We start from the raw sequence: 27,777 nt of genomic DNA, 5'->3' as shown, positions 1-27,777 counted from the left end.
TGAAAAATGATCAAATTGTTATGATATCTGATTCACAATAGAAAATAAGTGCTTACAGAATAAATGATGTCAAGTAATGCAGGTGTAAAATAAAGAAGACTTTAGATGTCAAATTATAGTAAAAATTAGACTAATTTTATATAGACAAATTTTTAAATATGTCAATATATACACTAGAAACACTGACAGTTTTTAATTCGACCATTCTCTGCCATAACAGCAGTTAAAATAGTTTGAGTTTATTAACAAAAATAAAAGTCACTATTTCAAAGATTTACATATTTTACTTTCATTTTCTCTCTTAGCATCAACTAATTTGCATCTAATCTGAGGAAAATAAAATAAAACATAAATCTAAAATAATTGTCTTACTTGTTAATATATTATTAGTAATTAGATAACATGAATTAAAATTATTTTCCTGGCTTAGTCTAACTGTAGAATATATAGAAGAATTGATTTTTATACTAAATCCTCCTGAGAATGCATTAGTATACACTCTTTTTATTTCACATTAAAGATGACTTTTCATGGGTCTTGATTAAAAAGAAAAAAACATTCCGTATCTTTTCTATTCCAAATACAAAAGCCCTATCCATGACTTAATAATCGCGAGCACTCATGGCAGATAATATCTGTCTGTTTCTCTGCTTCTTTGCCCCAAGGACAATGTGGTATTTCTGCTTCAAAATGAATCATGCTGTTTTAAGAGAAAAACGTGTACCTGCAGTTTATATTATCACCTATACAAACACTATTTTACCCCCCCCTGAGTATAAAAAGTGGGCCCAGTGACTGCCTCACGGACCCAGGACGACTCCAGGTGAAGCTCTCACATTTGCAGTACAGAGATTGTTCCCTTCACTTTCAATTTGCTCGTAATGGGATAAACTGTGGTTTCACTTACTGAACGTTAAACATTTTTATAGAACATTATAGATGGAACTATTTGGTCTACAACAAAAGTAAGTGCATTTTATTTTGTAAGATAATCTAAATGCTTGTATTGATACTTCAATAGAAATGAGATCAGTTGCCATTGAATTTATTACCTAGGAAGAGCATGAGCTCTGTAATTAGGCCTGAACTGAATGCTGCTCAGGTTGTGCCCATGCAGAGGACATCAGTGAGCTCTGAGACCAACAGGTGCTCCACTTGCCCAGTATTGTATCTTGTTAGATTGGAGGAAAGGGTTTAACCATCTAATTTGTCTGCTCATGCAGAGGAGAATGGCTTTATGCTAATGATGGCCCCGTCTGTGATTATACAACATTGGCCAACATCAGAAATGGGTTGTACTTTTTAATACATGCAGAATAATTTGTGAGGACACATTAGAATATGACTCTTTGGACAGAATTTGGTTGGACAAAATTAAATAAGATGTCGAGTATCTTTTAGCCTGCTTCTATTCAGTTCAGTTGTGAGGAAGTTGGCATTTAAATCTTTTAAATTGTGTTCTGTTCAAAATCTTGCAGGAGTTATCCAGCTCGGTTTGGACTAGAAAAAAGTGAGAAGAGAGAAAGTAGATAAAATTGCAAATCTTGAGGTACAGTGGAGGTTATGACTATGGAGGAAGAGCTGTTGTTACATCAAGACGGGCTCATTCTGATCATTGGCAACATGATGTGAACTTCAGGAAGATTTTCACAACTGATAAAAATGGAAAATGATTATTATATAATATTTAACTAATTTAAAGATAGAAGTAAATACCTAGTGAATTAAGTTTCCGCCCAGAACTGTGTAAAGTTAAGTATAGTGGCATGATTTAGACTAGAGCCTAAGAAAGAATTATCAACATTAATTAATGCTAGTTTCTTCCATGGATAAAAGTGGACCTGTATAAGCCAAATGCTCCAGGCTTTGTGTCTTTTGATGACCTTTGGGAGAAGGCAAGTGACTATAGATTACTCAAAAAAAAAAAAAGGTCAGTTCTCATTTTTTGCTTATGGAAACTCTAGGAGATAATCGGACAGCTCTGGGTAGGAAACCTTCCTGAAGGAATCTCACAGTGGTTAAATTGGTAACATCCAGACTAAAATGCATCACAATGATGGATCTTACTGGCATAATTATTTTTAAAAAATGGTGGTCAATTTTGTTTATTTTAGTAAGAATATTTAACATGATATCTATTCTTTTAACATACATTAAAATGTACAATACAGTATTATTCACTATAGGCACAATGGTGCACAGAAGCTCTCTAGAATTTACTTATCTAGTATCACTGAAATTTTATGGAAAGTTGCTAATCAGTGAAGGCCATTCTTTGGAAAACATAAGAAATGACATATATACAGTACAGTACAAGGTTACAAATCTGAGTTTTGCCCAGTGTGCTATGGGAGGTGATCTAAAGACACTAAACTCAGGGTCTTCATTGGTAAAATGAAACAGTAGTACCTTTTTCACAAGGTCGCTATGAAAACAAAGTGAGTCAATACATGTAAAATAGCATAGTGTCCGTACACTACTATTGTTATTTTTATTATACTTATTATTCCCCAAATACAAATATGCTGAAATCCTCCCACATTTGGCTTTCAATATTGGAAATTCAGAACACAAGAGAAAAAGCTACTAAACAACATGTGAATGATCAAAGACAAAAGTCATTTAAAAATTAGAATTATAAAAAGATCAGTATGTGTTGGGCACTAGGAAAAGATTGCCTACATGAGGCAGCGTGAGTACAAATTTGGGATAGTGATTACTTGTCTTGCTATGGTGGTAGTTACACAATATTTTATGCACTTCCCTAAACTGAAACGTCATGCCAGAGAATAAATTTTATAGTATGAATTTTTAAAATCCTGAAACATAAATAACAGCTAGCTATGCTAATAAAAAAAATGAGGTAGGGATAAAAGAAGTGGTGGGATTCAAGTAATTCAACAACCGGTTTTCTGTCCTAATGACAGTTTTAAGTATAAGAAAACGATATATCAAATGGTTTATTATTTAATGCATTTAATATTTAAATAAGAAAAATAAAAGGGGTACACAAAACTAGATTATATTATAAAATTTTTAAAAATATTAATGAAAAATATTAAATAATGCCAGACAAAAACTATTAAAACTGTTATTTAAGATATTCTTAATGACAGCTTGTCACCCTCTGGTGTTTGGCACTTTTAATTATATGTTTGTTTACTGAAGTAACAAATGCAAGGGAATTAAAATGTAGTAGTTTATCAAAGGTATAATGAGTTTTTTTAAATGAATAAATGAATATTACAAGCATAGTTCCGTCAAAATTTTTCCACCTATGGAAGGAATGAACATCACTACGGGCACTTAGAATATGCTGTTGCTCAGATGAATGTTAAAAAAGAGTAAGGAATGTAAATTTGTAATTTTCACATTGAGCAGCTGCCCAGGAGCCAGCCCACCTAAGAGAGGACCCTGATTACAAGTGCCATTTTAACAACTGGTTCAACCAATTCAACAAAAATTTAGGTATTGGTTCTGCTAAACTGGTGCAAAACAGCTGAATCCTACCACTGGATAAAAGGTAACCTGCAAGAGCAAGATTATTCCTTAAATAACTTCAGAAGGAGGGTGGGTTGGCATGATTATGAGCCATGGCTATAGTGGGTCCCTGAGAGCAGATCTGGAAGGGTGCTCAGAACATTTTTTTTTTATTCAGTGAGAAGCAGGGAAGCAGAAACACAGACACCTGCATGTGCCCCAAGTAGGAGCCACCCAGCAAGCCCACTAGGATGTGATGCTCTGTCCATCTGGGTCATTGCTCAGCAACCAAGCTCTTCTTAGCACCTGGGACAGATGCCATGGAGCCATACTCAGTGCCCAGGGCCAACTTGCTCCAATCCAGCCAAGGCTGCAGGAGAGGAAAACAGGGGGAGAGGGAGAGAGAGAAAGAGAAAAAAAGAGAGAAAGGGACAGACAGAGGGAGAGGGAGTGGGAGAGAAAGAAGTGAGAGAGGGAGGGATGGAGAAGCAAATGGGTACTTTTCTTATGTGATCTTACTGGGAATCAAACCTGGGACATCAATACACTGGGCCAGTGCTCTTACCACTGAGACAATCAGCCAAGGCCATTGTTAAAAGAATTTTTTTTTTCTTTTTGGTTTACTGCTTATTTGGTTTTTGATCTTGTGACTAGGTTGTGAAGAATGTAATTCTTAAGTCAGAAGTACAGTGATACCTCGGTTTTTGTCGCTTATCCATCTGAAAACAATCAGCGAAATCCAAAACTGATGAAAACCAAGGCAATTATTTCCATATGAATCAATGTAAATCCAATTAATTTGTTCTAGACACTCCAAAACACATAACAAAAACATATTTTATAGATAATAAATGTAGTGTTTAATGCCAAAAACAATAAGAAATTAATATAAAATAAATATAAAAGACTAATGTAAAGAATAAATGAACATGTTACATGTCATTTACCTTTCTGAAGACTCTTCTTGGCATATGGAAGACGGTGAGGAGGGGAGAGAGAGGGGCAGACACTGTACACGCAGTAATCACTTACATGCAATTGTGGTGTTAGCACTCACAATCATTTTAAAAGCACAAAAACACTGGAAAGCAATGGAATTGTTTGACTAGATGTGCGGGGGTGATGCTCACACAATGAGAAACAGCGCCACACTGAGCAGGAGAATGTGTGGGTCACCCTTTGTTTTTGCAAAATTAGCAGCGAGGTCATGAGAGCATGCTGACAAAATCTGAGGCAATCGACAAAAATTGAGAGACATTTTTCTTAGAAAAAATCAAAGAAAACCAAAACCGACGATAACCAATAACCGAAGTAAAAAACCAAGGTATTACTGTAACCAGAAATTTCTGAGTACTTCTATCCCACCTAACAACACAGATGGGTTCATTTTCAGGCTATTTTCACTAAGGACTATGGAGCAACATTCAGAAAGGGCTTCATCTGAACACTGCAATTACTTCACAATGGCTCCATGCTTCCAAAAGAATCACAAGTAAGTAGATTCTTAATCTGGAGCATCAAAACTAATCTAGTAGTATAAATATAACATAAAAATGAAACCATAAAATAGATATTGATACAGTAAAAATTATTGATATACCTGCTTTGTTTCTTTATTGTTTTTGTAGAATTATACAGGGTGGGGCAAAGTAGGTTAACAGTTATAATACAAGTAAATAATACAATAACTAATAAATAGTAATACAAGAATAAACTGTATGTTTCATGTATTCACAACTGTCAACCTACTTTTGCCCTACTACCTGAATTCATTGCTTAAGGTAGCTTTCATAGTGTTTTAAATGTTCAGATATCAACGAAAACGTTTTTGCTTGGAAGAGGCAAAACTTTTGATAAGGTATTTATTTCTTATATCAGAAAACATACTCTCTATTACTTATTTGCAACAATTACAGTTTTATGCATAGGCGACTATTTCAAAAGGCATGTGCAAATGTCTCCTGATAACCTGTCTGACGAAATAAAATAGTGTCAGCATTGACTGAACCAAAAACAGAGGTTGCTGTGACTGTGTGTGCATGTGAACTTGTAAACAGTATGTTGAGAGTACTCAATTGATAATTTGTACAACATCTCATAAACAATAAGAGCCCTAATATTCATATGTCTGCTGAAATAAATCAAAGTTGACACTTCAAATGTGCCTTTTGGGATATTGATTTTAAGCTGGTTATTAAGAAACACTGCAGTGGCACAGTAGATAAAGCTTCGACCAGGGATGCTGAGGACTCAGGTTTAAAACCCCAAGGTCTCCAACTTGAACATGTACTCATCTGCCTTGAGCATGGGCTCACCAGATTGAGCAAGGGGTCACTGGCTTGGCTGAAGCCCCCCAGTCAAGGCACATATAAGAAAACAATCAATGAACAATTAAGGAGCCACAACAAACAACCGATGCTTCTCATCTCTCTCCCTTCTTGTCTGTCTGTCCCTGACCCACTTCACACGTGCCAAAAAAAAAGAAAAGAAAAAAAGAAACAGAAGACTCTGAAAGTACCATTGCCCTCCCTCCCCCCTTTTCTTACCTAAAAGAATTCAGATAGAAAAACCTTCTTTGGGATGCAAACTTAGTATAATAACCTTAGCGTATTTACCTTTGGCACATATAAATGAGCACACATGTAGCCAACAGGGAGATCTAGCAAAGCCCATCCTCTGTGCCCTAATGTCTCTGAATGACACAGCAAGAATTTGTTTACCAAATGTTTACTCTATTACCTACCTGTGACTTACCTACTTCCCCTTTGGAATCCCAAGCCCTTGGTCCCTTCTCTTTGTCCAGAATGGCATATAAAACTTAACTGTCTAATGGGTTTATTATCTCATATCTTATGACACTCCTGGTATATACACCAGTAATAAAACTCCTGTTAATCTGTCTCTGTTAGTTTGTTTATCAGCAGAGCTAGAAGAACTTAGAAGGTGGTAGGAAAGTTATATATTTTTTTTGTGTTGCGAACTTCCTAGTTGTTATTCCCTTAGAAGATTCAAATAACCAGAAGCCTGGAACTTATGATATACAGAAACTATCTCATGTCTTCTGTGGGGTCTGTAAATAGTGATAATTTTTTTCTTAGTGACCAAAAATACCCCCCATATATTTCTGAGAGATTATTACTACTTAAGGTAGTAATTCAGGTATTCAACAGGCTATCTTGGTGGATGCAACTGAATATTGAAGATGAAGTGAGTGACAAAAGACACAGGAAGAAAGCAACATAGCTTAAAATATAAAAAACTAGAACAAATGTTGGGAAAAAATGCATGGGCAGAACTTGTTTATATCAGTATAATGGACATATGCCCAAAGGTGGAAATGGTCTAAAAGACAAGTTATTAATAAATAATTATTTCTTGAATAAAGTCAGTTTACTCTGCTTGCCTATTTCTGTACTAACAATCTTTATATGTAACAATAATGTTAATGTTAATAAATGTTAACATTTATAAAAGATTCCTTGTGTGCCAAACACAAATGATATAGATAAGAATCAAGAATACGAAGTTTACATAAATTTAGAAAATATGTGTAGTGAGATACCGTATTCTAAACATTAGGATTTCAGATGGTAGTGTAAGTGATTGCTTTCTAGTTCACAGAACATCCATTTTATGTTTTATAAGAGTGATCATTCCTTAGAACTTTGTTGATAGTCAACAACAATACTAGTAGAGTAGATTGTCAAAACTGGATTATATATATGCATATACATACATATATAAACATAATCACCTTGTTGACATTTGCAGAAGTATCGATTGATGTGATCTTCACAGTTTGTGCCATTTAGATGTGATGATGAAAAATATCCCTTTATAATAATTTCACAAAATTGACCAGAAAATCCAGAAAGACATCTAAGAAAGAAAAGTGAAAAATATAGGTGAATCTATACTGCACAGTTTATATTTACCAAATTAAAAATAAAATTAAGCACATGAAGTAGTCATTGATTACAGATGATTTATGAGAAATAATTTAGGTGATATTCCCCAGCACTTGCAATGAAATCAAAGCCACCTGCTCTTCGCAGATGTAATTAAGTTAAGGATCATGGGATGATATCACTCTGAATTAGCTTGGTTGGCCCTAAATCCAAAGACAAATGTCCTTATAAAAAGATGTGACACAAAGAAACACCGGGGCAAAGGCCACTTAAAGAAGGAGACAGAAGAAGAAATGTAGGGTGTCCCTTAGCATCTTCAGAGAAAGTGGAGCTTTGCTTCCACTTTGATTTTGGATTTCTGATCCAATTGTGACCAACTAATTTATTTTAGCCACCACTGTGTGGTAATTTGTTATGTCTTCTCTAGGAATCTAATACAGGAAATGACATTAATGTATATACATACTCATGTGCTTCCTCTTCTTATTGTCTGTCTTCCCACACTTTATTACCACACTACTAAAGGCCTATTTACATTAGGATATTATTCAGTGCTGAAAAGTAATGAGTTATCAAGCTAAAAGACATGGCAAAATCTTAAATGCATGTTACTAGGTGAAAGGCGTTAATCTGAAAAGGCTAAGTACTATATGATTTCAGATGTATGACATTCTAGAAAAGATAAAACTATGACTACAGTAAAAGGATCACTGGTTGTCAGAGGTGAGAGGGAGAAAGGGGATGAAAAGGCAGAGCACAGCAGACTTTTATAACAGTGAAAATATTCTGTAGTATGTCATAATAATGGATATATGGCATTATATATTTGTCCAAACTCACAGCATGTATACTGCCAAGAGTGAGACTTAAGTAAATTATATACCATAGTCTCCGGGTGATGATGTTGTGCCAATGTAGGTTCACTTCGGTAATAAACCTACCGTTCTGGTGAGTGATGTCAATAATAGGGAAACTATACATATGTAGTGACAGGAGGTATATGGTTAATCTATGTACTTTTTTCCCAATTGAGTTGTGAACCTAAAACTGCTAAAAAATAGTCTATAATAAAAACTAGTGAGATACTACCAAATCATGAAATTCTCTGTAAAGCCAGTAGCTGTGGCCACTATCACAGCCTCCTGGCCCATGCAGGTTCGCATTTGATTTAGACAGATGGTAATGAAACAACAGAGCCAAGAACTGGTGGGCCATTATCTTTAATCCTAGCTTGCACCCCGCGGGCAAGTAAAAACACACACTGGGCTCCAAAACCCACTCATTCAGCATTCACAAAGCTACTGACTTATCTGAGTTTCCTAGAATCAAAGGTTTCTAGCTTACTAGCCTCATTCTCCTTTGTTCCCCATCTCCTTCTCTCTACACAAACTCTGTGCAAACTGGCTTCTCCTTCAGCATTCCACCATCTTGGCTGCTTCTCCTCTCCTTTATGTGGCCTTTCTCTGCTCTCCCCCAGCATGGGCTCCTCTGCCCCATTTTATAGTGATGAAACCAAAACCTTTAATCCAATATACAAACAAGAAAGTCTCTGATACACGGTCACTTAGGGTAGGAAGGCTTAGTCTTAAAACTAAGCCTTAGGCTATAACGACCCTGCTTGCTTACAGCCTGTCCCCCACACCCAATGCAAACTATAAACGAGCAAACATATACATCATATTTACAAACTTATTTGACCAACACTCTCACATTGAGTTTATTTATTTATTATTTTTCTGTGTGTGTGTGTGACAGAGACAGAGAGAGTCAGAGAGAGGGACAAATAGGTTCAGACAGACAGGAAGGGAGAGAGACAAGAAGCATCAATTCTTCATTGTTGCACCTTAGTTGTTTATTGATTGCTTTCTCATAAGTGCCTTGACCAGGGGGCTATAGCAGACTGAGTGACCCCTTGCTTGAGCCAAAAACCTTAGGCTCAAGCTGGTGAGCCTTGCTTAAACCAGATGAGTCCCAGTTCAAGCTGGCAACTTCGGGGTCTCGAACCCTGTTCCAGTCTGACAGTCTATCCACTGCGCCACCTCATGGTCAGGCTCACATTGAGTTTATAATACAGACTTCCTCTGCAATATTGGGGGGAAGAGATATAAAAAATAAATTTGATTCAGATGCATAGAAATTAAAAAAACACATTTAAAGCAAATTTATTTAATTCAAGTAAAACTTATTTTAATTAGAATTCTCAGAAGTTTACATCAGAGAAACCTAACATCATACTTCTGAGTACTTATTACAAAAAAGTTCATTTGAACTGCTATTAGCAGGTGGTAGGAGCTACCCTTACTTGACTATTCAAATTGGAAAATACTGCTTTATCATCTATTGAGGATACTTTGGAAATGGAGTCATTTAATATGGTTTGTAGCTATTTGTTAATAACCACAACTAGATAGTTCCTTATAACCACTCTGATGGTCACCACTTCTTACACGAGCTCTCCTGCAAACCCTCCTCTAGATCAAAGACTGACATTGTGGTATTTATTATTAAATATTATTATTTTCTTAACTTGTTTGGTTTTTTTGTATTTTTCTGAAGTGAGAAGCGGGGAGGCAGAGAGACAGACTCCTGCATGTGCCTGACCAGGATCCAGCCAAAATGCCCACCAGCGGATAAATCTCTGCCCATCTGGGCCATTGCTCCTCCATTGCAACTGAAGCTATTCTAGTGCCTGTGGGGGATGCTGTGGAGCCATCCTCAGCATCCAGGCCAACTTAGCTCCAGTGGAGCCTTGGCTGTGGGAGGGGGAGAGAGAGAGAGGAAGGAGAGGGGAAAGGGTGGAGAAGTAGATGGGTGCTTTTCTTGTGTGCCTTAGCCAGGAATTTGACCCATATGCAGGGCCAAAGCTCTACCACTGAGCTGACTGACCAGGACTATTTTTCTTTATTAAAAATAGTAAAGCATAAACTATCTCTTACTGGTCTTGCCCTCGAAGTGCTCTATAGATTTCATCACACCAAAATTGCCATTTGAGGCACTTATCAAGTTAACTTATGAGGCACATCAGGAAGTCTACAAGCCCTGGCCAGTTGGCTCAGTGGTAGAGCTTTGGTGGAGTGTAGATGTCTTGGTTTGATTCTTGGTAAGGGCACACAGGAGAAGCGACCTTCTGCTTCTCCATCCTTTCCCCTCCTTTTCTCTCTCTCTCTTTCTCTCCCCCCCTCCTGCATCCATGGCCCAACTGATTGTAGCAAGTTGGCCACTGCCCTGAGGATGGCTCAGTGGCCTCTGCCTCAAGTACTATAAATAGCTCAATTACCAAGCAACAGAACAATGCCCCAGATGGGCAGAGTATTGCTCCATAGGGGACTTGCCCAGTGGATCCCAGTTGGGGAGCATGTGGGAGTCTGTCTTTCTGCCTTCCCTGCTCTCACTTAATTAAAAAAAATCTACAGATAACTGGTATTATATAATTGGGGTGAGAAAGAATAGTATTCAAAGACTGAATTTATATCCTACACTATGAATTCTATTCAGAAATCTTTCTCTTTTTAGTTGAGGTGTTGTAATTGAGACAATTCAACATACACACATGCACTATACTCTTATTTGACTGAAATATTTACTTTCCAGTTTATAAAGAAATGCAATCTCTAAAAAAATGAAGAAAATAATTTAAACTATGTTGAGATCTTATGGGAAGAAAAACACTGTTTCTGCGTTCTGTTTTTAGTAATAACTCAATTAAAAAAAGGTAGACCCTTATTCTGGGGATTATTTATAGGGCATAATAAGCAAACTACTATAATCAACCTAGGCAATGAAACTTATCTCAATCTATCAATGACACTTATTGCTAGTCTATTGCTATGTTTATGTCACTACTTTGATCATAATGAATTTCTCAAGGTAAAATACCTAATTATTATTCAGAAAGTTTGCATATTTATAGTATATTGCTATATTCCAGTTAGAAAATTAATATTGTATAGTTAATGACAGCTAAATTTTCAACCTATGTACTAGGCATTTTGTAAGATCACTTACACACATTTCTCAATCTTCAAAACACAATTTTAGATAATATTTTAAAGCTATCAGTTATTGGAGTCCTATGTCTAGCTGGAATTTAAATGAAAAGAATCCACTTGGCAGGCACAGTTTTAGGGAATTTTATTGTAAACATAGTGTTTCCCATGGCAAGAATCCATCCAAATCCTGATCCACTGACGTACTCATGTATGGAAGAATTTTATGATAAAACCTTTAAAGAGTTTTGTTCTCATTTTATGGTCCAAAATTTATAGTGCTGCAATTACCTAAGTAACATATTCAAAAAGAAGTTAGTTGGATTCTTCAGGACCCTTCCAATGTTAAAAAACACATGACTTAATAAGCCACTCATTTGATTTTTTAACAGCTTCTATTAAATAAAGGTGAACCATTGTTAATTTTTAAACTTAAAAAGTGTCCTGTATTTTGCCATAGTGTTGTTATGATTACATTAAATATAATTTTCTTATTTTTTCACCTATTAGATGACATTCTATTAACTGCAACAATCCATAAATGTTTTAATACATCTTTTTTCCTCCCTCCCTCCTTCCCTCTTTCCCTCTCTCTCTCTCTCTCTCCCTCCCTCCCTTCTCTTCTCTTCCTTCTTTCCTTCCTTTCTTCCTTCCTTCCTTCCTTCCTTCCTTCCTTCCTTCCTTCCTTCCTTCCTTCCTTCCTTCCTTCCTTCCTTCCTTCCTTCCTCTCTCTCTCTCTCTCTCTCTCTCTTTCTTTCTTTCTTTCTTTCTTTCTTTCTTTCTTTCTTTCTTTCTTTCTTTCTTCTTTCTTTCTTCTTTCCCTTTCTTAGGTAAGAGGAGGGGAGGCAGAGCAACAGACTCCCACATGCACCCCTACTGGGATTGTTCAGGCAAGCCCCCAGTGGGATGATGCTCTGCCCATCTGGGGCTGTAGATCTATTGCTCAGCAACTGAGTTATTTTTAGCACCTAAGGCAGAGGCCACAGTGCCTTCCTCAATGCCATCTGTGGCCAACTCACTCCAACCAATTGAGCCATGGCACGGGAGGAAAAGAGAAAGAAAAAGAGCAAGAGAGACAGAGAAGGGGAGGAGGTGGAGTGGAGAAGCAGATGGTCTCTTCTCCTGTGTGCCCTGACTGGGAATTGAACCTGGGACATCCACATGCCAGGCCAATGCTCTACCACTAACCAACCAGCCAGGGTCTAATCCATCTTTTTAGTGCTTGAAAATATCTTCCATTTTTGTCACAAAATCTTCCCATTTTCATGGGAAAATTTCCAACTGTCTTTACCCCTTTTTTATAAAGCAGTGGTCTCCAACCTTTTTTTGGGCCACGGACCGGTTTAATGTCAGAAAATATTTTCATGGACCTTCCTTTAGGATGGGATGGATAAATGCACAAAATAAAATTATGCCACCGATGTAAAAACCATGGTACTGGTCCGCGGCCCAGGGATTGGGGACCACTGTTATAAAGCACACTTTCTATGTCTCTGGTATAACTATACATCTCTAAAAGAATGTTTTCTTCAACAACCGGATTTCCCTCTTACCCTCCAAGCCAATATTACACTATATAGATATGACATTTGCCTATGTATGTGAACATATATAGATAATTTGTCAAAGACATTAAGGTTCCTTTTAGAGAGAAATAGGTATCATATTGCTTTTGTTTCTGTGAATAAATTACTTATTTGAGTAAAGCAAAACTCTATCATGAGGTTCTAAAATATATTAAAAAATAACTTACAAAGGGCACAAAATATTCATATTAAATGGTGAAGAAAGAATGTGTTTTAAGTCTTAAAAACATTAAAACAAATACTTTTCTAAAGTTTACCTAAAGTTTCACAAATACATTTCAAATTATGAGTTTTGTCAGGTTTTTTTCTTATTTTTATTAATTTTAATGCAGTGACACTGATAAATCAGGGTATATATGTTCCGAGAAAACATCTCCAGATTATTTTGACATTTGATTTTGTTGCATTCCCCTCATCCAAAGTCAAATTGTCTTCCATCACCTTCTATCTGGTTTTCTTTATGCCCCTCCTTTCCCCCCACCCCCTCTCTCTCCTTCCTCACCCCCTCCCAACCCCCCCCCCACTTCAACCCCTGTTACCAACATATTCTTGGCCATGTCTCTGAGTCTCATTTTTATGTCCCATCTATGTATGGAATCATATAGTTCTTAGTTTTTTCTGACTTACTTATTTCACTCTGTATAATGTTATCAAGGTCCATCCATGCTATTATAAATGATCCAATGTCATCATTTCTTATGGCTGAGTAGTATTCCATAGTATATATGTACCAAAGCTTTTTAATTCACTCATTCTCTGACAGACACTTGGGCTGTTTCTAGATCTTCGCTATTGTGAACAATGCTGCCATAAACATGGGGGTGCATTTCTCCTTCTGGAACAGTTCTATGGTGTTCTTGGGGTATATTCCTAAAAGTGGGATAGCTGGGTCAAAAGGCAGTTCGATTTTCAATTTTTTGAGGAATCTCCATACTGTTTTTCACAGTTTTTTTGGTTTTAATATGCCTCCAACTTCAATATGCATCATATTATTGTACTGTATCCTTTACATCTTTTACAAATGATATTTTAATGAAATTATTTAAGTCTACCTCAGATTTTCAAAATGTCTCTTTAAATCTTTAATACATAAATTATTATCTTGGCTTCTTATGTAATCATTCTTATTGACTTCTCTTCCTCAGTTTTAACCACTCTGACTCTGTCCTGTCTCCATCAGCATGGTGCATAATTGAAGTGATTTTCCAAGAGAACTTTTGTCACATTCATAAGATATTGCATCTTTACCAAGATTTTAAATTCTATTCTTAAGTTGATTTCCTTTGTATTTATGTAGCATTTTCTTTTGCCAGCTATTAAGGGACAGATTTTAGATTCTTCAATGAGTAGGTAGTACATAAGAGGCATGTTTGAGTTGGCATTAATAGTAAAAGTAAAAAAATACATATTTGTATATAATTCTATAACAGCAGAATTTGGAAAATTAGCACTAAGTGACAAATTCTCAGGGAGAAAAAAAAGCTCTCTCATATTTAATTAACAATATAACATGCATTTTACAAATTGTTTTACTTCTCTAGTTTTCTTCCTGTTAGATATATGACTGTATTAAAACAGAAAGTCTGAATTGTGGCATTACCTTTTTTTCATTTGCCAAAAGGCATAGAAAAGAAAAGAGAATGTATAAAGTATACTTCTTTCTGGATAACTGCTATTTCTGCTCTCTCTGGAGTTTAATTTTAAGTTAAAGTTTGAATATGTATTCTAGTTCAGCATGGAATCAGAAATTTCAAAAAAAAATTTAATTGCAAGTAACGATTTTGCTACTATATTCAACATGATGAGAAATTCTCCAACATCAAACATGTATGCCTTCTATAATTCTCCATGAAATAAGAGAAAGGAAATTAAAAAAATAAACTGGTCATTTGTTAGCTTAAATCAGCTCATAATTAATTAATTAATGCATGAACTGAACTTTAAGAAATGTCTTGGGGATTGTTTATATTCAGATAATTTATTTCTCTAGAGAGCATTTCTATGGTTTTGAGTGGGCTTATTTTAATGCTGATTAACTATTTTGACCTCTACCTATTTACTAAACTGTACATTTTCTGAGGATCATTCTTTCTGATTTGCAATTTTGTCATTAGAAAAATGAGTGGAAGAAAACAAACCCAAGATCCAATTATAGAAACAGATTTATATAGTAAAGTCACATTTATCCAAAATATATATGGTTAATGAGAAATAATATATCATGAAATCTATGATATTCATAGCTGTGAAATAACTATTTATAAAACATTTTCACTTTTGATTTCTGATGTAAGTATGCTATGGTCAGATAATATGATCTGTGTAAGTGCTTTTTAAACTTTAATGTATATATAAATACAGAAATAAATTATAATAGGTTTTACTTCTTTTTAAAATGTTAGTTATGGATAGCTTATGTTGCTTCTCTAAAGAAGCTATGACCAGATTCTATATTATATGTACAATAAAATGTGAACTGTTTATAATTAAAAATACAAAGACACAAATTAAGTGTTTATTAAGATCAATATATGGACTGACCACGTATGGCACAGTGGATAAAGCGTCAAACTGGGAAACAGAGCACCCAGGTTTGAAACCCTAGGTTGCTGGCTTGAGTGTGGGCTTATCCAACTTGGGCATGGACTCACCATCTTGGACACAGGGTTGCTAGCTTGAGTGTGAGATCATAGACATGACCCTATGGTCGCTGGCTTGAGCCTAAATGTCACTGGCTTAAAACCCAAAGTCGCTGGCTTGAGTCCAAGGTTGCTGGCTTGAACAAGGAGTTACTCACTCTGCTGTAATCCCCCAGTCAAGGCACATATGAGAAAGCAATTAATGAACAACTAAAGTGCCACAGCGAAAAATTTAAGCTTCTTATCCCTCTCCGTTCCTGTCTGTTTGTCCCTGTCTGTTCTTCTGTCTCTCTCTCTGTCTCTGTCTCTCTTACTAAATAAATAAAATAAAATAAGATAAGATAAAATAAAATATACATATACATATATATATATTGACACATATATATATGTCTTTTAATTATAATTATTAAGATCTGTTAAATGTCATGCAACTGGTTACCTTACCTCAACAAGAAAAAGCTCCTGACTGGGCTCAGGCAAATTCTTTCCATTTTTAATATTCTTTGAATTTTAATACTTACATTTCTTTCATGCTTTGGAAGATTCCTAGCCATTCAGCCTGTATATTTTCTAGACTGACTTCACCTTGAGCCATAGGAATATATCATCAGATAGTTTGTATTGGAAGAGTTAAAGCCATAGCCTTGAAATAATAAAGTGTGCTAATTTTCAAGCAATTTTTCCAAATCTTATCTTTCCCTCAGTGATTTTTAAGGGTATTGATAATATGATGCAGGATATTCCTACTTAAAATGCCACTTTTCTGTCACCTGAATTGCCAACATATTCAATGCATTAATTTTGTCTTTAACAACTTTATATTTTTACCAGTACCTTGGTTGCTTCAGGAATTTTCTTTCTTGCCCACTTCCTTGTCACCTAGACTAGTTTCCTAGGACTGACATAACAAACTAGCATACACTGGGTGGTTTAAAACAAAAATTTATATTCTCACAATTCTGGAAACCAGGTGTCCTAGATTAAGGTGATGGCAAGGTTGGTTTCTTCTGAGACTGGTTTCTTCCTCACCCATTGGCTTGTAGAAATCTGCCTTCTTCTGGTGTCTTCATATGATCTTTCCCCCATCTATGTCCTCATATTCACATACAGACTCTCAGTCATATTGGATTAGGTCTCACTCATGACCTTATTTTACTTTAAATAATTCTTTAAATTCCCTCTCTCCAAATACAATCACATTCTGGGGAGGGTAGTACTTTAAGATATGAATTTTGGGGCAAGGATAATTCAAAACACCCCTCTCTTATCTGTAAACCAAAAGAAGTCTATTGGATAAAAACCAGAATAAAATAGTAGAAGGATAGTCACATGAAAGAAAAGCAAAGACATGAGTTCTGAAATAAAGTTAGACATTAAAACACATCAACAGACTTTAAGGCAGGTCTTAGAAAAGTAACCAAAAACATTTTCAGAATCATCACAGAAGTTTTCATTTTTAAACAGTAACATTATATGTAATTATAATTCTCTTTCTTGGTAAACACTGGAGCTTTTAAAATTATGTTCAGTTTTTAACACTATACAAATACTTTTCTTGTATTTTACTACAGAAACTTTAAAGATGGAATCAAGTTTATGTTATAAAATGAATATATCATAAATTAGAAAGCCCTCCACATGATTTTGGTAAAAAGACATTATATGTGAAAGCCCCACACTGAAGATTTAAATTCATGTAAAGAATAGAAAAACAGATATTATTGTGCTTATTGAAGAAGACAAAACAAAAGTAGCATTTGAATCTTTCCTCCTGCTCTTTGTAATGACTGAGCACATCTAGAGTCTCATCTTAGAGTAATGGCTGTGACCAAAGCTCAGAAACTTTGAATAAAGCCAACCATATACAGGAGATTATAGTCAAAATGTAAAAAAATAATTTCTGAACTGAGTCATCCCAGGATGTAGCTATGCCTGATTTAGTTAAAAATAAACTTCCAAGTTTTATGAGTTATAGAAATTCTGGATATGCTTTTAATTAAATTGGTTTAGTTGTTTGTTTCAAAATATATTTTAGAAATGCATGCTCTCTGGAGACAAAGTATATTCATTAGAATTATTACAACGATGATATATCCTCAAGATGTGTACTTAACCAATTACCATTTTAAATATACTAAAATCCAAAGAAGTGGTAAAATATTATAATATGTCCCTATAAAAACATGATGAGCAGGGAAATTATGTATGTATGGAAATAATTGTTTTGCAAACCAATTCCTGATTCCAGCCTACCTACCTTAGTTGATCTAAATATATATATTAATGTGGTTAATATGGTAGTCTGAGCTCTCCTTCCTTGCAATTGCTAACTGTAGTTCATGTCATATTCTTAATATTAGGACATTTACCGGTGCTAGATACCTTAGAAATCAAAAGAATGTATATTTACAAGATGGGCAAAATCTTTATATGAGCCTGCAGAATGCAGCGTCAGTATGCCAGCTGCCTGAACTCCTTTATTGGTAACTGTTTGCTGTGCAAAGCTTTTTTTTTTTTATTCTTCCTTTTTTTTTTTAATCCCTGTTCAGATTTAGTGAGCAAATAACTAGCAATAATCATTTAGGACTCTATTCATCAGAACATTATTATTTTACATCAACTAAGCCTTGATGTGATAGCTGAATTTCTTTGAATAAATACTATTTACCATTTCTCTTTTCTGCCCATCTAATAGAAAGTTACAGGTCTGTCTCTGAGCTGAAGCCCAGGCTGAACACTAAGTGATTAAGAGATTTTAATGAACACATCAGTATCTAAACAATAAAACATCAAAAACCAGAGACCAGGGCAGTCATGTGTTTGAATTCAACAAATAAAAGAGTTAAATTTTCAATGATGTGTTTAAACAATTCAAAGTAGAACTATTTTAGACAAATGACAATATTGGATTCTTTTTGGGAATGTCAGTCCTGAAACTGACTCCATGGGGAACTCACCAGAAGAACAGTTTTTAAATTAAAGGAAACACAGAGAGAGCAGTGTGCAATATTAAGAATTGAAGCTTTGGCGTTTGACAGAGAGAGGACATAGAGATGAGTAAGCGTTCTGGCAATTACCAGCTGTGTGACCTTGATAAATGACATAAGTTTTACAATTGTAAATATCCATAAGATTTTGTCATCTATAATTTCAAGATTTTATTAGAACTAAAATTCTATTTTGAGGGTTAATTTAAAAAGTAAATGTATAATAAAAGTTAACTGTAAAGCTACACTTATTCAAATGTTATAAAATTAGGGGACTTTTTAAGTAGTTGTAATTTTTTCATGCTCTAATTTTATTATTGTTGTGATTATTGTTATTTGTAGTAATTTAAAAGGGTTCAACATTGAGATAAATAAGTTAAATTTCTATATCCATGTGCTTAAATTCTCTAGAAGAATTTCTTGCTATTCTTTAACCAGCACAAAAATCTATTGCCTGAGTGCTAAAGTTAAAATAATTGAAATAGCAATATTAAAAAACTATACTATAAAGTAAGGATGATTTGGGGATCAAAACAGTAGAAAAAAATGAGGACTTACTGATTACAAAGTGCCATGAGTAAAGATATGTTTTTATATTTTTTAAAGTGAAAATGTATTGAAGATCTTCAAAAAATATGCTGATGATGTTACATTGTGGTTGAAAAATAATAAAAAAAAAACACTTATTTTCAAAAACAAAGAGAACTACATAAATAAGAACCCTTTTTACATAAACATCTAAAAATGATAAACAAATTTATAATTCTGTGTGTGCATGTTTGTATTTGTGTGTGTGTGTATATGAGGACAGAATTCACTTTGTTTTGTGGATTGGCAGAATTGCAGGGAGTCCTTCCAAAGATACTAAAACTAAGAAGTAAAGATGTGATGAGAAATAGGATATGTACATAGCTTCAAAATATCTTCTATTAAACTGGTTAAGAGAGGAAAATAATATTTTTCAATGGAAAATCTCATGAAATGTGAACAAAATTCAGGTACATAATGGGATGAACCAACTTCATATACCTCTTAAAGGACACAATATAACCAATACAGAATTACTACTAAGAGTGCATAATCTAAATCAAATTGTGTGTGTGTGTATATATAATTTCCCTCAATTTTGGTTTATCTGATATATATGAATGTAATGGATTGTATTCTTTTAAAAAATAAAACTATATAAAGGAAGAAAGGCTGAAAAGGTATTTCAGAACATATAACTAAATGCTTTCTAGGAATGAAACCTAGAGAGGACAGGATGGAATAAATACCATCTGAATAAAGTTTCTGTATTAGAACCAAACACTACATGGAATTTAATACCCAATTTTAATAATTGACTGTGATTATACAATATAATTTAGTATTCTTAATCTTTGGAAATACAGAAATATTTAGGGGTCAAGTGCTACATATCTGCAAATTTTCTCTGATGGCTCAGGAACAAATGTGTAAGTGTGTGTGTGTGTGTGTGTGTGTGTGTGTGTTTTCACATTGAGATAAACTTCTGTACGGGGATGCACTGATACAGAGGTATTTCAAGGGTACTGGTGGGAGAAAAATAAAACTTTAGCAGTATGTTTTAAAAACTTGCATAAATTTGCATTTGTATTTATTCTGAGTTAGCATCTTTTCTGCCAGAAATTTATTCTAGGAAGATTATCATCAAAATGACAAAGATGAACTAATGAGAATATTTCTAGTAGGCAGAATTCTAAAATGACCCACAATCATGTATAGTCGCCTCTCCTTGGCTGTGGGTGAAACCTGGGACTATGCTGAACTGTCACTCTGTGATTATGCTGGTGATGGCAGTGGGGACATTATCTGCAGTGAGACTAACCCAACTCAGTGAGTTCTTCAAAAGCAAAGAGTTTTGTTTCTTTTTTCCTGACTGGTCAAAGAAGAGGCAGAAAGACACACTGAGCGGCAAAGACCATGTGACAAGAACCTAAGGGTAGCCTCTAGAAGCTATAAGTGTTTCAGTTGATAGGAAAATGGACTTCCATCTTACAACTACTAGGAAATGGATTCTGCCAACAACTAGTGAACTTGGAAGAGGACACTAAGCCCCAGATAAGAACTGCAATCAGGTATTATTTTTTGATAGAAAATAATTGTATACCATCTCTATTACTAACAATAAAGACCAAGTAAGCAAAATATGATGCAGTATACAAAATTAACTCGTATTTGCAAAGCCCATATATAGCCTATGTAGAGCTGTATATAAAATTGTTTCTGTATGTACTTTCTATATGCATTCATATATTTTTATACATTGTGGGCAAAACTATGTTTATAGTTGTTCATATATAAAACAATACAATAATTAATAAATGATAATATAAAAATTGACTGTTTTGTGTACTCACAACTGAAAACATACTTTTACCAACCTTGTATTGCATATTGTTATGGGTTAAAATTGTGCCTCTCAAAAGAGATGTTTGAAGACTTAACTCCTAGTATCCCAGAATGTTACCTTATTTAGAAATAGTGTATTTGGCAGATATACCATTTCCTCATGTATAAGATGCTCCCCTGTATAAGACATGCCTTAATTTTGGGGCCCAAAATTTGGAAAAAAAGACAACAAGTATAAAAATGTGAGAAATGAAAGTAAAAAAATCTATAGCTACTGTATAAGACACACCCAGCTTTTAGACCTCAAAATTTTCAAAAAAATAGTGTCTTATACATAGGGAAATATGGTATTCAAGTTAAGATGAGGTCATTAGGGCCCCTAATCCAATATGACTGATGTCCTTATAAAAAGGTAAAAAATGGACCCAGAAACAGACTTTCACAGAGGAAAGATCATGTGAAGACACAAGAAGATCACCATCTGCATGCATAAGCGAAGAAGTATCTGAGGCTACCAAAAGCTATGGAAGCATATAGAACTTGCTCTCCGCAGTTTGCAACAGGAAATAAATCTGCAAATAACCTTGCTTTTGGATGTCTAGCCTCCAAAACTGTGAGACAATAAATTTCAGTTGTTTAAGTCATCCAGTTTTAGTTACTCAGTTATGGCAGTCAAGAAACTAGTATTTGCCTTATCTGTGGTGGCGCAATGAATAAAGCTTCAACCTGGAACACGAAGGTCACTTTTAGAAACCTTGGGCATGCCCAGTCAAGGCACATACAAGAAGCGACTACAAGTTGATGTTTCCCACTCCTCCACCTCCCGTTCTCTCTTCTCTCCTCTCTTTAAAATCAATAAACAAAATCTTTTTTTAAAAAAAAAAGGAAACTAATGTTCATCCCTATATGCTCATGTTGATGAAACTATAACAAAATTTAAGTGACTATCTAAGTAGTTAGGAATTACAGCTGTTCATAAAAATGAATAACTAACTTATAAAATTATTTCCTTTCTTATGTTCCTTTTTCTGCATTTTTCTCCTCATATCTACCATGACACATTTCATAGTTTATGCATTATTTATATATATGTTATTTTTTTCTTTTTTTTTTTTTTGTATTTTTCTGAAGCTGGAAATGGGGAGGCAGTCAGACAGACTCCCGCAAGTGCCCGACCTTGATCCACATGGCACGCCCACCAGGGGGTGATGTTCTGCCCATCCGGGGCGTCGCTCTGTCTTGACCAGAGCCACTTTAGCGCCTGGGGCAGAGGCCAAGGAGCCATCCCCAGTGCCCGGGCCATCTTTTGCTCCGATGGAGCCTTGGCTGCCGGAGGGGAAGAGACAGAGAGGAAGGAGAGGGGGAGGGGTGGAGAAGCAGATGGGTGCATCTCCTGTGTGGCCTGGCCAGGAATCGAACCCGGACTTCCGCACGCCAGGCCGACGCTTCACCACTTAGCCAACCGGCCAAGGCCATTTTTTTCTAATATTTGATATAATATTTGATATAAACATGACTAAAAACAGCCACTTTCTGTTTCAACTAGAGAAAATAATTAATGGAAGATTTATAGTGAATAATCAGAATATGCACTAAAATTTTCTTATAAAACTTTAGTTCATTGTCTAATAAAGTAATGATAGCTCTTACTTCTGAAAAAAATCATATCTGCTGATGTTGTCAATGATTCAACAGCCATTTAAGGATTTGGTGAAAGCTAAAACTCTGCTATGAAACATTCTAATGAAATCTAATGGGAAAAGTAGGCATCAGATAAGTTATCATAAAAATATGTGAGCAATATTATGATGGAAAACTTACATGACTTATATGGAACTAACCAAATCAAAGGTGAGAAAGTTGCTCTAAGGAAGTGATTTGTAAGGTGAAGCCTTCTGGTTTACGCTGGGTAAGTGGAAACTAGTCGTTTAGAAGGCTGGGAGTTGGGCTGTATAGAATGTTGATTAGAAATAGAACATATATCACTGGACATAGTTCTGTGATCTTGGTTCAAACACCCAAAGAATAGTTATGATGTCATTGTCTGTTAAATACATGACTTCTTTTGACATCAATCTTGATTTTTTAAAAATACTTTTCAAATCTGCATTTTTTGTCAAGAATAAATCTCATTAACAGCTCCACTCCAAATGGCTACTTCTGTCACTGCAAATTTATATAGGGACAGCTATATATTATTAACAAGCTATGAAAAGTCACAGGCTAAATGTCATCAAACTTGAGATATAGCTGTACCTTGGGATTCATACAGCAAACAGTTTAGTTTTAATCATCTTGAACCACAAGATGTCTTGACATTTGAGGCACAACTTTTTTTCTTCTTTTTAACTTGCACTGGAATTAGACCTCTAATATGTCAGCCATAATTTTCAGCTAAAATGTGATAGAAACTTTTACTTTCTAAATTAAAAATGTGAAAAAAGAATCAATCCATCAAAGTATCATTCATTTAATCAATTCTCACCTGCAGCCTTCTCCCCTCTCCCACCCCCCCAAAAGTGAGCAAGGGCAGCTATAACATTCAAGCATCTTTAAAACTGCCAGAACTTTTTTTTGCATTAACTGCCTTTTTGTTACATTAATACCTTTGGGAAATAGCCTTGCCCAATCATATTAAGATAGATAATTGATTTTACTGTGGTATTTTTAAATATTGATTAAATATGTAGGTTTCATACTTTAAAAATATACATTTGAATCTTCTTTCTGTTCACTCTCTAAAAATATCACAAGGGCATTAATTTATGGTCCCCAAAATATCTAGATTTTTTAATATTTCAATTAAAATATCTAGTATAAGATTATGAATTTAATTTTATTAAGATCTATTATTTTAGGTTTTTATTGTAAATCTGTAATGAAATCAACATCAAAATGAGTCTTTAAACTAGTAACAATCAGAAAAAAATGTAAAACAGACCTATGAATAAAGAAAATGGTCACAGATAAAATTATATCAAATACAACTTGGGTTTCACAACTTGTGAGACAATATGCATGTTTCATGTTTTTCATAATTTTACTATGTACATAGGACAGCAAGCTATGGATGAGCAATTATTAGAAATAATCGTGCCCTGGCTGTTTGGCTCAGTGGTAGAGTGTGAGGCCAGCGTGTGGATGTCTCAGGTTTGCTTCCCAGTCAGGGCACAGAGAGAAGCACCCATCTGCTTCTCCACCCCTCACCCTTCGCTTTTCTCTCTCTCTATCTTTATCCTCCTTCCTGCAGCTCTGGCTCAATTGGAGCACGTTGGCCTCAGGCTCTGGGATGGCTCCATGGCCTTGCTTCAGGTGATAAGAAGAGCGCAGCTGCTGAGCAGTGGCGCAGCGTACCCAGATGGACAGGGCTTGCTGGGTAAATCCTGGTTGGGATACATGTGGGAATCTGTCTCTCTGCCTCCCCTCCTCTCACTGAAAAAAAACGGAAAAAAAGAAATAATTCCCTTGCATCTCTAATTTCAAAGTATGAAGCCATAAATACAGTTAGATATACACTTTGCTTTTTCTTTCTTGTGTATTTTGTTTTACTTTAAGTATGTAAAGTAACTTTAAGTATGTAAAATAACTACAGTCTCTACATAAAATTTAACCATATGACAAAGGCAGATAGACTCAATAACCTGAAAATACCTAGATTATGCAGCTGAAATAAAAAAGACATCCTCTGCACAGAGGTGCTAGAAGCCTAGAAATTTAAGTTCATCATTCCATAGTACCAATTGAATAGCTGTTCTGTTTTTCACAACTTAAGCTTAAAAAAAAAACTTTTTATAAGTCCCTGTCAGTTGGCTCTTACTTTATAAAAAATTATATATATAGTATATATATATATTATATATATATGATAAAGTCAGTTATAATTAGTATAACAATTTATATGTGGAAATGAACATAGATGATGGCACATGATATTGGGTCCAACATTGTTTCTGAATTGTTCTATGAATGTTGACACAAAGAATATAAATTAACAGTATTTTACTTTTATTTTGTCAGGAAATATTTCTGATGAGAAGTTGCCTAGTTTTTTTTAGGTCTTTGACAAGTTGAAACCACCACTTTTATGTTTGTTTCTATTTCCTCTCCTTTATTTACTAAACAATAGTCAAGTAATATTTGTTTATTACTTATTATTTATGAGATGCTGTATCAGGTTCTTTACAATGATCAGCAAAACAGACACTGCCGGGGTCCAGCCCCAGGGGGAATCCAGGGGTCCCACAGGAAGAGACGGCGTTGGCGCGAATCGAGTGAGAGAGCTGAATTCTTTTCTTTCTCTTTATTCCCTCGTTAGCATTTACTGCCAGGCATCTCTGCCAATGGCTGGTCTAACTTTACTTTTATATACACACACTAAGTTACAATCACATGGTATTCAGAATACATTGATTAATTATTGTTTTTGTTTCACTATGGTTACATATTTCTAGGTAACAGTTAATTCATTTCTATAAACTATAAATCAGGTGGTAAGTCATTCAAAGTTCAGTTATACAATAACTTGAACAGCAATAACAATATTGGTACAAACTTCTAAAAGGTCAGTACTGATTAATAACTCTACCTCGTCTAAGATCCTATTGTCTAGTCAAATTTTATTTATTTACTATATTCATACACTAGTTAAGTTCTAACTTTATTTTTCTCAGAGTGTCCACCACCTGCAGGTCAGGTATGCAAGAAAAAGGAAAGTTTCTTTACTCTACCACATGAAAAGGCTAAGGAGGTAAAGTGATGGATTAAGTGAAGGCTGAAAGGTGCTCTGTGTATGGTTACTGTTTCCTACCTATTCATAAGTCACAATCTATTTTTTCTAACATGATTAATAAGAAGAAATTCTCCTACAAACTTAATCCTTTATGAAGGATATCATAGCCAGCCTCTTATGTCTATGAGCCCAGTTCAAGGGGCTTACAGGCTTTTCTGTGGAACTCACACCCTCTGTCTCATTTCCAAAGAAATTACTACGAATCTACAGGGAAAGCACGGTACTATTATCCCTGTGCCATAAATGATAGCACACACCCAGAAAAGGGGGGATATAAGGCCAGATTAATTCAAAAAGGTCAAAGGGGGAAGTATCGTTATGCCTTTCCTTTGCGGTGACTTTGTCAACCTGCAGCCATTGGCAGCCATTGGTCTTCACTGCGGTGACTTTGTCAACCAGCAGCCATTGGTCTTCTCTGCTGTGACTTTGTCAATCAGCAGTTTTTGATCTTCTTCTGCTGTGACCTTGTCAGCCAGCAGTTGTGGGTCTTCTCCTGCTGTGACCTTGTCAGCCAGTAGTTGTGGATCTTCTCCTGCTGTGACCTTGTCAGCCAGCAGTTGTGGATCTTCTCTGCTGTGACCTTGTCAGCCAGCAGTCGTTGATCGGCTCCCGACAAGACACAATAATTGCAGAAATTATAGTCAAATGGGGAGAGATACTCAAGAATAACACAGAACAGCCTGACCAGTGGTGGCACAGTGGATAGAATATTGCCCTGGGATGCTGAGTTCCCAGGTTTGAAACTCTGATGTTACCAGCTTGAGCACGGGATCATCAACATGATCCCACAGTCACTGGTCTGAACCCAAAGGTTACGGCTTGAAACCAAAGGTTGCAGCTTGAACCCAAGGTCGCTGTCTTGAGCAAGGAATCCCTGTATCAGCTTGAGTGCCCCACCCCCTGCCCCTGTCAAGGCATGTACGAGAAGCAATTGATGAACAATAAAAAGTGAAGCAACTATGAGTTGATGTTTCTCATCTCTCTTTCTCTTCCCCCTCCCCCAAATAACATGAAACAAATGCTATCATGTTCTACAAAGTTGTCTAATGGGAGATAAGACCTAGTTTGCTGTTGGGTGGTTGGAAGGTAGGAAGAAAGGTTTCCCTATATCTGCTGAGTTTTTTGGTTTTTTGTGTTTTTTTTTAGAGTGATTTGAAAGATAGCTATCCTAGAACAACAGGCTTAATTCAGATTCACCATAGTATTTAGTCACCTACACATACAGTTTTGACTGGTTCATGGAAGATATGCCAAATTCTAAAAATATTTCCAGGCTTAGTGTGTCTTAGTTAGGATTTTCCAGAATAAGACCCTGACCAAAATTTTTCAGCAGAAGTAGGGGAGATATAAAAACACCTCAAGTTGATAGGTTGATGGAGAAAATAAAGTCTGCATTATTAAGTCAATTATTAAATTGGGTGATTAGTTCATTCCTCTAGGAAAACTCCGGTCAACCATGAAAAACACACTTCAGAATTTTGTCACAAAATGCGGCAAAGCATTTTATGTAGTGACACCCAACTCCCATGAGTTATTGACTGCATCCTAAATTGGGGAGATACTGGAAAGACAAAGACTGCTAATTCCTCAGAATTTTAAACTTGTTTTATAAAAAGAAAGTTTGTGAAAGCCCTCTGGCCCACAGATGCAGGTATAGGTAGCTGATAATGACTATGGCAAGTTGAGATGATAAGATGATAGCAGTGTGAGAGTGGTATACTGACAGCATCCTAGAGTGAGCTAAAATTACTTAACTAGATAGTTAAGATTAACTAAAAATTACAGACTCTGTTGGGAGGTATATTTTTAAACCAGCAGAGATACAAATAATTTATGTTCAGTAGAAACAAACAACTTTAAAGTCATCCTTTATTATTTCATTAGACAGTGACCAGATTGTACCAAATTTAGAAATGTTATTCTTAAACGCATTTATTAAGCTGTCTATAAATATATCACTGTACAAATGGTCTATGAACTAGTCCTAATATTTTCCAGGTCCTCTTATTAATTAATGAGTTCCATA

At 35.3% G+C, this 27,777-nt stretch overlaps 1 protein-coding gene across 1 annotated transcript in view; it reads right to left on the bottom strand.

The window, feature by feature from the left end:
* Nucleotides 1-27,777, bottom strand: part of EYS (eyes shut homolog) — a 1,965,296-nt gene that overhangs the window by 893,363 nt on the left and 1,044,156 nt on the right. Inside the window, 1 exon segment of the mRNA XM_066360293.1 lies at nucleotides 7,235-7,359. Coding sequence (XP_066216390.1) covers nucleotides 7,235-7,359 — 125 coding nt within the window.

This window comes from Saccopteryx leptura, chromosome 1 (assembly GCF_036850995.1).
Source record: "Saccopteryx leptura isolate mSacLep1 chromosome 1, mSacLep1_pri_phased_curated, whole genome shotgun sequence".
Taxonomy (NCBI): domain Eukaryota; kingdom Metazoa; phylum Chordata; class Mammalia; order Chiroptera; family Emballonuridae; genus Saccopteryx; species Saccopteryx leptura.
The sequence above is the reverse complement of the archived record's forward strand: the minus strand, read 5'-3'. Positions and strand labels throughout refer to the sequence as shown.